Here is an 11816-nt window from a genome sequence, read left to right as displayed (position 1 = left end):
AAATTTTTATGGAGTATTGTTAACATGTATATGTGACTATTGGTTGAGGATTTTTTTGCATAATTAAAGGTTTTGATGAAAAATTTTCTTAGATTTAGAAACTTAGAAACTGGAAGAAGAAAACTAGTTTCTATTTTGATAAAGTTTAACTCTTTGGTGGTCTAAACCTATTCCAATGATTTTGATAATTTTATTGGAGGATCCTAAGCATCTTATATACATTTTATATTATTATTTTGAAGATATTTGATATTAGTTTCAAAGATATGAAATTTTATGCAAAGAGATATTCAAATAAGCCAAAATGTGGATATTCTTGGCTAAATTTATGTTTTGGTTAATTTCTAACCATGTGATCTTGAATTAGAAGATTATATATGTTTTAGGACATATTTTTAAATCATGTGATGGTTTGGTTTGAAGATCATATATTTATAAGTCATAGATCAAGAGATTTATCAAAACTAGTTGAGGAAAAAGTTTCTGTTTTTGGACTAAGTGTAAAACCAAAAACTCCAAATATTATTTTGTGATTTTGGTGACTTTAGTTTGATGATTTAAAGCATGGTTGATGTTAGGATGATATTATGAATATGTTAGAAGTAAGATTTGATTTTTGAAATTCTTGGAGATGTTTTGATTTAAAGTCAAAACTTGTGATTCAAGTGCTTGGATTTTTTTACAAAAAAATTTGGTGTTGATTATTAGCTTTTTCTAAATGGATGTTTTAAGTATGGTTTTGAACTTAGGATTGGAAGATGTTTGTTGCAAAATTTTGGTTTAAGTATGAGTTTTGAAGTTGGAAGAAATTGCAACAAAAATCAAGGGAAATGGCCTATGGATGTTTCGACTATAGTGTGTTTTCTATAGTTGTGTTTTGTTTTAAATTTTTCTGAATTGATATTTAAGTTTAGAACAAAATTTACATGAGAAATGTAAATTTTGGAAACTTTTGGAGTTAGTATGCAAAATCCTTAAATTATGGGTAAAACGGTCATTTTTTCACATGTAGAGAGTAAAATGAAAATTTTACTCTTTAAGTTAGTATTTTCCATATTTCAAATTATTAGTGATTTAGTTCTAACTTTTAGAATCACTAATTACAGTTCCTCGTGATCGCAGTTGAAGTTTTATAAGAAATGCGGAGATCGAGGTAAGTTAGTTTTTAGCTTACTAGTAGTCTACTGTGTATGTGTGCTAAGTAAAGGAACTACAGTGTATGTATGTGTGTTATCATATATGTCATGCCATGCCAAGTTATCACCTAATTGTCTATTATACAGAATTTATTCTGTCATCAATTTTTATCTGTTACATAATATATTCTGTCATGTATTACTGTACCTTACAAGTACGTCATGCTAAGTATGCTATCTATTACATGTATTTCAAGTCATGTAATATTCACTGTTGCAAGTATGTCATGTTAAATATATTGTATATTATATGTTATGCCACGTTACGAAATGTTTCTATCTCAAGTTGGTCATGTATTTCAAGTTATGTTCAAGTCACGTTATGTTACGTCAGGGCTTCAGTCATTTCGTATTCCAGTCACGTTTTATCTTGATTACTTATATATGGGGTCACAGCAATTGTGGCGCATACACTACGTGAGACACAGCAATTGTGACACATAGAATACATGGGGCCACAACAACTGTGGAGTATGTATTTAAGCAGTTAAAGAATAAGTTTCCGTAGAATACATGGGGTCACAACAATTATGGAGTATGTATTTACACGTAGAATATATGGGGCCACAACAACTGTGGAGTATGTATTTTTCATGTTAAGTCAAGTTTGTGTAGAATATATGGGGCCACAACAACTGTGGAGTATGTATTTACACGTAGAATACATGGGGCCACAACAACTGTGGAGTATGTATTTTTCATGTTAATTCAAGTTTCAAAGCAAGTTTATGCTAAGTCAAGTATCAGATCAAGTTCATGTCAAGTCAAGTTCAGTTCATGTTTCAATTTAAGTTATGTCAATTATGCTATGTTGTACTCCAAGTTATGCTTTAATTACTTATGAATTTGATTATGCATTTATATTTTTACTGTCATCCATGCATCATTAGCTTGTGTGGAAGTTTTTTTGTTAACTTACTGAGATTTGTAATCAAATCTCACTTTGGTAGTCCCAACTACCATTCCCCCCGAATGGTAGATCTTGTTACAGGACCTAAAGGAGAATCAGGAGCTAATCAACTAGACACAGTTGACTAAGTGATGGTGCGACATAAATGTTAATATAGTAATTAACATAAATTACTACTTGTACGATTGAGTTGCATCTCTTGTACTTTTTGGATCATAACCATTTTGGACTAGTGTTGCGATCTTAGTTGTTCAATGGATTTTTATGTATGAAGTATGTTTTAAGCATTTGGGATATTTTCAATTTGGTGCATAGTATTGCTAAAGAAAAAATTTATCCGCTGTGAATATTGCATATTGTTAACTGCATGTTAGGAATATTGCATCTTATATGTCATAAACGAGGGCAAGTAACCTTGTGTTGCATGTCTCGACGCTTCAAATGTCCGTCCGATCCCAAACGGAATTTGGGGGCGTCACATTAATGTTTCTAAGCAGCATGATGAGATAATTTTTCTTGAATAATAATTCATGAGGCGGAAGTCCGTTTGGGATTAGAGTATTTAAGAAATCTTCTATAACTGATTGTTCAGATGCATCTATTGTCTCATCAAAACTGTAATATCGCTGAATTTCACTTAGGAGCCTATGAATCAACAATGCGTTTATTTCGTGTACATAATTTTTCTTAGGTGTTAATATGGCCTGATTCATCATAGTTAAAATATTTATTGAATATTCATGAATATTGTGGAAAACATCTTCTATCAAATGATCTAAAGAAGTGCTATCATTATCATGGAAATAAGCATCTTACTCGAAATTTTTATGGTTTTATCAACTGTGTTTGGCGGCATTCCGTTTGCAACTTCTAACATATAATCTGAAAAAACTGGATCAAGTCTTGCTCGCATATTTTCAGTTAATCGGAACTTGGTCAATGTAGGCCACAAATAGGAATAAACCAAACTGGAATTAATCTGTTCTTGTCTTATTCCTTTATGAACCACGAGTAAAACCTGTCGAAAATCTCCACCGAAAACAATAACCTTCCCACCGAATGTTACATCTAAATCATTGATGTCTCGTAACATTTTATCCAATACTTCTATGTGTTGTTTTCTCGTGATTGGAGCCCCATCCCAAATTATTAATTTTGCTACACGTAATAGGTTTGCCAGTGCACTTTGTTTGCTGACACAGCACGTGCTTCTTTCGTCAGTATCAAGCGGAAGCTTGAAACGTGAGTGTGTTGTTCGACCTTCGAAAGAATAGATGTAACAACACCTGATAAAACAGATACAAGTGCTACTAATTTTCTTGATCGTACTGTTGCGAGAAGTGCTTTGTACAAGAATGTTTTCCCTATCCCACCTGGGCCATCTGCAAAGAATGCTGCATTTTGGTTTGCAAATATTTTTTCCAGCACTTCATTATAGACATGTTGTTGTTCACTATTAAGAGATTGTGATGCGGCAATATCCTCTTCTAGAATTTCAACAGCCAATTTATCATCGATTCCTCTAAATTGAAATTCTTTTTCATCGAAGCAAATGTCGTCATCAAGAATATGGTAGGAATTAATGTCTTTTCCTATTGATTCAATTGTAAAAGAGATTGATCTCAATACTTGGGTTCTTACATTTGATATAGAATCTTCTGTTGATTTGAAATCAACTGACATATCTTACTCAAAACATTCCTAAAACTCCCTCGGATTGGTTGGATTACAATAAACTAATATTGTTGCAAATAATCATCTCAAACTGTATGATATTTAATATAGAGATGCTTCACTTAAACAATCTTCTAAACTACTGCCTCTCTGTAGCAACCCATGCATTGTTTCTGCCTCGCGAAATGTTCGGACCACAACACCATCAACTGTCTTGATATCTTCAAAAGACAAAGGTCCTCTTACATGGTTTAGCAATATCCATAAATAATACCTCTCGCCTTCAAATGGATTTGCTATAACAATACGGCCTATAACAGTTTTCTTTTTCTGAGGAGTCTAATCTTTGTTTTGTTGGCTCCAAACATAATATTCTGGAAATTCTTTATACAGTAATCTCTTTGCATTCTCGTCTACTCGATTTAATGTAAAGAACTCTGCAACATCAATTTTCTAAAACAATCTAAGTTGACAACATTGATTAGATCGTCATTTGCTTGGAAAGTCACTATGTGTTGATCCTCCATATATAAATATAAACTATACATTGTTGGGTACATTTCATTAATAGTAAAGCCATATATCCTTCACATAGCTTCGGGGGAAACAATCCATTGGGCCGATTGGAATTGTTGGATTTCATCAATTTGTTGATTATTTTGTTCAGAAATCGAGTTGAAAGCAACACGACATGTCCTTTATAAATGTATTTATAAAGATATTTGACTGCTTTTATCGTAGAACAAATCTCGACATTAATGTGACAGTCAAATGTTGCAAGCAGATATAGATTATATGGAACAATCCAACGATTATCTAAATTTTAGCCTCTGATTTTGACAGTTTTTCCATTGTTTGAACGTGGGAAGCAATCATTTCCAACGATTATAGCAGATGCGTAATTCTTTGGATAATTACTTTTGCAACATCCATTTTTTTCATGCAAATATTTGATGGGTTCAAGATTCCACATGGCCCATACATCATATGCTTTATAACAAAGTTATGTAAGTGCAAGTTTGTATTTTTATTAGGTATCTCTGCTGATACGATCTCGTCAAAAGATTCAACCGCATAGACCTTCCAATTCTTCTGTAAGATAATTAAAAAATACACATGTGGAAGACCTCTCTTTTGATGCTCAATAACGTAGACATATGCTGAGACTTTATCAAATATTTTCCTCTTGAATAATTGATCATTTAATTCTTCTAATTTTGCACAAAAGACTCAAACAACTAAATCAGGTCGATTTTGACTCTCCTCATGCAGATTTAGTTCATCCAATTTGGATTGCACGTCATTGTTAAGAAAATGTCTGGTTTGCCATAACGTTAAACTAAAGTCATTGCTTCTATATATATTTTTCTCATCTCTCTTAGACCTCCAATAAATAATGAAGTCAGTATAATCTGTTTTCCAATATTAGAAGCGTGTGTTTCCCTAAGCGTAATTGTATCAACAATACCTTGATATAAATCTGATCGAATATGTTGTTGCTTCTTTCTTCTAATCTTGACGTCTTGATCTTAACATACATATCTACTACAAATTGTTGCAATAGTCGACTAGAAAGTAGCAAAATCGATCTAACATTTTCTCTGATTTGCAATTTGTAGCAATAATATTCAAGACATGAAACAACTGGGTCCTTCCTTTTTCTGTTTGACGCTACAAAAGTTGAATGTGAATGAAACGTTACTAAGTTGGACGTACATACTAAATGAAGTTTTTGAATATTAATACTGCAATCTAACCTCGTTGTTCTCTTGCTAGTAATTCTTCTGCAGACATTGATTATTGAGGATTTATTGATCTGTTTGTTTCGTTATATGTAGATCTCCTTCCTCTACTAACCTTTTCAATCCCTTGATGCCAACCAACATCGCCAAATGGAAATAACAATGGATATTGCAATGGATCATAACACCCAAAATAGTATTGAATTGTATGACTTCCACCAAAATGGTTAAAGACAAAAATTTCACGTCCTCTTAGATGATCTTCATTATCATTTTCTATCCATATTACTAGAACTTGTGAAGATGTGGAGGCATTGAATATACGTTGATCTAGGTCAGCATCTGATCTTATATGAATTATTTGGTTTTCCAAATCTAAAAATTCAGAGAGCGAAAAAAATAGAATACGGATTGATGCGAAGAATATCGTTGAGTTGAGTTACGATTGATAGATCCATTTTGTTTGAATCAAAAATGCGATTTTCTAATTCATGTTCTGTATCATAGAAATACAACTGGAGATAAGAATGACAACTATTTGAAGAAAGCAAATCGTTGATATAGTGATAGATCTGTCCCTAAGTTATGAAAGTATAGATTCCTCTATTGCTCTTGCAAAGATCTTTATCAAATTTCACTCCAAATGATGTAAAAGCGAACTTATTATTATAAGTTCGAATGTATGTTCTAAAATGTGTAGATTCATGTGTTAGAGGTAAACAATGCATAAAGCTGATCAAGAACATCATTTGTAACTAAAGAAATTGTTCCATCACAAAAGCCAATTTCATGATGGAATTGCTTTGCTTTACAATGTATGCAGCTGGGTACTAATGGCAGAGAATATGTTTCAAATGGCACTACCTTCAACAATTATCTAAATCCAGTAGAACCGTAATGCAACTAACCTATTTGGTTAAAAAATGAAAATAAGGCAATAGACGCAAGCTCGTCATATTGTTTGAATTATCTGAGTAAGGACATTACTGGTACAGTAGCAAGATTTGATGACTGAATTAAAAGAACCAACTAATTTATATTTGTTTCTTACCCCCTACAAGGTGTCGGCATATTTGTATCATAGCTCGACTCATCTAGAACGACATAGGGATCATATTTGTATAATATATTCCGAAATCTCAGATAAAAAGAACAGAATGATGGTTGAATAAAAAATATCGAAAAATGATTAGAGGAGAACCTGCTGGATAAATAGTTGATTAGAAGATTCGGAGACATTGTTTATGGATGGATATGTCTTTGAATTAATGACATAGACTTCAATACCAGGAAAAACACATACTTCACCAGACGAATCATCTTCAACAATATCAATATGAACATCATAATTCTGTTGTCTCTTTGATACTCTTTGAACAAGACTAAAAGTCTTGAATTTTGTCTATATATTGGACATCATTGTTTGAATATCGAGCAATTGACATAGTCGTTTGATCACCGACAGATATATCAAAATTATCACCACCAAATGATGTGGAATCATTTATACGAATCGAGTTGCTTTTGGATGCTCTTTGTTTAGTATATCTTTCTCTTCATTTTCTACGAATCTCTTCATTTTTCTCTTCTGGTAAATCTTTATATAAAATTATTTTTGCAAGTTGTTTTCCATGATCTTCAAAAAATAGTTTACAAACTTAAATTTTTATAGAAACTTATATTTTCGTTTGTAACTTTTTTTATAAAATTATTTAAGGAATCTTACCACTTCTCATTATGTTAATGAAGGAAATGATTGTTCTAATTGTTGTATATTGTTCTACACAAGCAACATGAAAGAAATAAATAACAATTATTTCCTACGCTCAATTAAATAAATAATCAAATGATAAAATATAATGAAATTGGAATCTAACAAAAGCATATTTTAATATCACCTACGAAAAATGTTTAAGAACAATCACACAATATTTAACTATATCTAACTTTACTTTATTATTATTATTATTATTAGTTCAAATAGATTTATTCATTATTTCAAGTTTATTTTTGTATTTGAGTGGAGGGCTGGTGGCCCAATTGGGATCAAATATCTTTGTGGCGGTTTGGGTCATTTTGTTGTAGATTTTGTCAAAAAATTCCTAGTCATAACTAATTAAAAATTATATAATAAAAACTTCTACTCATTATATATTGAGTTATAAATTTATTTTTATTTTAAAATAAATCTAAGTCATATGATATGAAGTCATAATTTTTGTAATTGTACCGTACACTTGTATCACTATTGAGTATTTCTTCGTGGGCTTTTGGTGTTATTTATTATTGGTGTGGATTAAGTCATTTTTGGGCCCAACCCATAGTAAGTGAAGCGAGTCTCTTTGCAAAAGGGTAACGTTCTGGAACATCATATTTTATATTTTTTCATAGAACAGTAGTAAATTTAAAATTTTTTATAAACATTATTATTAAATCTGCAATAATTATTAATGTATAAATTAAAATAAATAAAATTTTACAACAATATAAATCTTATTTTTTTATATTTTAAATTCTTAATACAATTTTATGTAAAATTCATATACTAAGTAAAAAAATTTAAATGAATTGTGTGCTATTAGCTAGGTAAACAAGCATGTAACAATATGTTTTTTTCTCATTTGAAACCAAATATAAAAAATAAAAAATAGACCCAATTCAGCCCAGAATCAATCATCAAGCTCAATAACCCAAAGAACCAAAATGCCACCGTTTTAGGCACAAATAGGCCCAACCCACCCTATTCCAAATCCAAAATGGCACCGTTTTAATCACCAAAAACCCTAACTTTCATGTTACCATATATATATATATATATTTAAGATATGTATGTATGTGTGTGTCTTATAATTAAATTTTTCTCACAGAATTTATTTTATTATCAATTAATCTTGAGGATCATTAATATTAGATTGTTGATAATATAAAAGAAAAAGTCATTTTATTTAAAAGTTGTAGAGGTTTTCCTTAAAAAAAAAATGAATAAAGATATTATAAAAATAAAAAAATAACAAAGATAGGTGTGTTGGTTTGCTCATTTTTCTTCTTAATTTGTCCTAAGGCAAATACATAATATAAGATGAAAGAACCAATAGCAGCATGCAATCAAATAATCCAAAAACAATTCATGGCATTAATTTTTTTAACATCAAATTACTACATACAACTAAAAAATTGAATACACGATTAGAAGTATTCAATTCAAGATAAACAATACGAAAACTTTTATACTATACCACATCTAGAATTTAGGATATATGCCAGAAGATATTATCAACAATCATGTGAATAAATAAAATAATTATTACAAAATATAAACACCAAATTTTTTTTTATATTAAAAGGGATCGGGACATACTGAAAAGTAGAAGACTAATTAAAGGCAAGTGAAAATGCAGGATTCCAATGACCACGATGGGCACAACTGAAATCAAGATATAATCAAGAGGTATATTTTAAAAAAATATAAAAAATAGAATGTAATAAAAATATAATTACATTTATTAAGCTTAACTATATTAACATATTAGGGATAATAATAAATACAATAAATTGGAACATATTATTTACTTTGTAAAAGATATATGAATCAATTTGAATTATCAATGAACTATATTTCCTTGTGTTATTAGGTTCCATGTACAATTCATATATTAAGTAAAAAAATTATGTGATTTCACTACAGACAAGACAAGGAAAGGAATAAGGTTATTGACAAGTATTGCCTTAAACTCATAATAGAACGCCCCATGTAGGAGGAAGAAAGTTGCTCCCACAAAGTGAAGCTGAAGTGAGGAGAGAACTCTTAACATGTATATCTATATGTTGGGGTGTGTGCCTGTATATATATATATATAGGGAACAAATTACGTAACAACATTTTGGTAGAACTTCTCTTATATTTTTAATTGATCAGTGTTGGCCATTTTTAATCTTCACCCTATTGATTATTACATACGTATAAGATTTAAGGTATATTGTGAACTTTCTATCTTTGTTATTTGATGTCGTTTAATTAGTTTGAGTTTTAACTCAAGATTACCTTGCTTCTATTCCGAATCCCATAATAGGTCTATCATTTAGTGCACTAATTAAAGTTGCTAGAACACTATTATGACAAAAATGAAAACATATATATATATATATATAGTAATTCTACTTACAATTATGAAATGTGTAAATGCCACATAATTGTTTTGAAAAAAAGTGGTATTCACAGTTAAAAAGTTAGTTTTTTTATGTGAGTTTCATATTAATTCACTTTTTTCAGAAAGACTGCATGACGCTTATACAACTACGATTGCAAATATAATTTTTCGTATATATATATAAATATATGTGTGATGACGGTGACATAAAAAACAAAAGTAGCACTAATTAAAGTTGCTGGAACACTATGGAACACTATGAGCGATGTTTCTTTTTCTCTTGGTACTCACACAACTACACATAGTTATATTATATGGCTTTTGAATTCATTGAAATGGTTTAGAGTCTTATTTAGAAACAATCACCTCTTAATATTACATATTATATATATTGCTTTGATCACTAACCTCAGTTAAATGTAAAAGATTCTAGCTTGCAAATAATAATTATTGAAAATATAAATAAAATTCTTTTTATGATATTAAAAAGATATAAAAAAAGAACGTATGCAATGTAATATTAATAGAAGAAAATTTATATTTTCATGTTTGTATTTTTATATTTAATAAAATATTTTTATAACATAATTTAATTTTAAAAATAATTTTTTTTTTATTCTTGCTTCATTATTTTCTTCTAATGTTTTTTTAAATATTTATCTCTTTTAAATCAAATAAAAAATTTAAATTATTTATAGCATTTACTTCAGAGAAATTATACATGAAAACCTTACACTACACACATTCAGCTAATTAATATTTGATTTCTCAATTTTGTCATTCTATCTTAATGTTTAAATATTTGTCTGTTTAAATAAAATAATAAAAATGACAAATCACATATTAAAAAAGTAAAAGTGTGTTGACAAATCCTGTGTTACGCTTAAGTTAAAGAACCAATCTTTAAATTTCAAAACCTAAAGAATTTTAATAAATTAATAAAATAAAAAATACTGATTTTGAAATTAATTTAAACAATATTACTATTAGCCCGCGTGAAACACTCCTCAAGGAAAGAGTACTAATATTTCACGCTCCTCAAGGAAAGAGTACTAATATTGCAGTAAAGAAGCATTACCACTTTAATACAATAAAAAGTAAAAGCTAAGTGAGTCCCTAAACATGAAACGTAATGGTTACGTCTAACGCTAAATGCCTAATAAGTAGTAAAACTCAAAAACAGTCGGATGTCTAACTCATGTAGTCATGTTCACACCGGCCAATAGGAACACAACATGTTGCAGGTGTATTTGTCTTACAATGAACCACATCTTATTGTAAAAAACCTTGAGACTTACCCTTTTGTCTACTGCTTCTTCTTATCTTCTGCTTACTAGCTAATCTTCCAGCTAGAAAATGTATTTATCGATGCTTACCAGCTATAAACTAATTTTATTAACACCTTGCCACAGAATTTGGAAACTAACTTTATTAACACCTTGCCAGCTAAGGAAACTGACACTTGCATTCTTCTATTGGTGTATTTGACATATGAAAATCAAAAGAATTTCTTGTGTTTTTTGTTTGTCTGACCGTGGATTGTGTGTTTTGTCTTCTATATCCTCAGTTTTGTGTCCGTTTATGTGCAGATATTTTAATCTTTATATCCTATGATTTGACATTGTATCAGTAATATTTTTTCCAAATAATTTTAGATCACACAATCTCTCATTCCCAGCTTCCTTTCTCTCTTAACTCAGACCCCTTTTTCTGTGTTAATTTGTTCGAGTCAATCTTTGTTCAGTGCAAAGTTACATGCAATTTCCCACTAAGAGCAATTTAATACATGGGTTTAGATTTTTTTTCCCTTGCATGTCGTGGTTTTCTGCAGCCTTGGTTTTATCTTTACACAAATATTTATTTCTAAGACCCTCATTTTCTTAGTTTCTTATAATTTTATTTTTCAGGTTGTCTATGAGAGGGACATGAAGAAAACATTCATTCGATCTCAATTGCAGTAGATTTTCGTCATTGGTTGTAATGTAAGTATTACGAATATTATTGCTCCATCACCGATTGCTCTATAAATTTTATAATGCCCTAACCTAGATATTTCTTTTATATATTTTGTTTTGCATATAGGGGCTAATGTTGCGAATCTGGTTGTGAATATATATGGTGTTTAACCTATTTTGTACTGCACTTA

General features: G+C 29.9%; 1 protein-coding gene across 1 annotated transcript; it reads right to left on the bottom strand.

Moving 5' to 3' along the window:
- Nucleotides 1-2881: 2881 nt before the first annotated feature.
- On the bottom strand, nucleotides 2882-3789 carry LOC122296359. Its single transcript, XM_043106010.1, has 2 exons — nucleotides 3480-3789; nucleotides 2882-3366 (listed from the first exon to the last, which is right to left on the bottom strand). The coding sequence occupies exons 1-2, from the start codon at nucleotides 3787-3789 to the stop codon at nucleotides 2882-2884; spliced, it is 795 nt and encodes a 264-aa protein (XP_042961944.1).
- Between the last annotated feature and the right edge of the window lie 8027 nt (nucleotides 3790-11816).

The sequence above is a fragment of the Carya illinoinensis genome, chromosome 1 (genome assembly GCF_018687715.1).
Source record: "Carya illinoinensis cultivar Pawnee chromosome 1, C.illinoinensisPawnee_v1, whole genome shotgun sequence".
In the NCBI taxonomy this organism is placed as follows: domain Eukaryota; kingdom Viridiplantae; phylum Streptophyta; class Magnoliopsida; order Fagales; family Juglandaceae; genus Carya; species Carya illinoinensis.
This window is presented reverse-complemented; position numbering and strand designations above follow the sequence as displayed.

Bases quoted from the DNA above. Each gene is read 5' to 3' on its own strand.
- LOC122296359 (XM_043106010.1), bottom strand. From the start codon at position 3,789: ATGTCAGTTGATTTCAAATCAACAGAAGATTCTATATCAAATGTAAGA. The intron at 3,367-3,479 runs GTGGGATAGGGA...ATTCTTTCGAAG, and splicing joins ATTCTTTGCAGATGGCCCAG to GTCGAACAACACACTCACGT.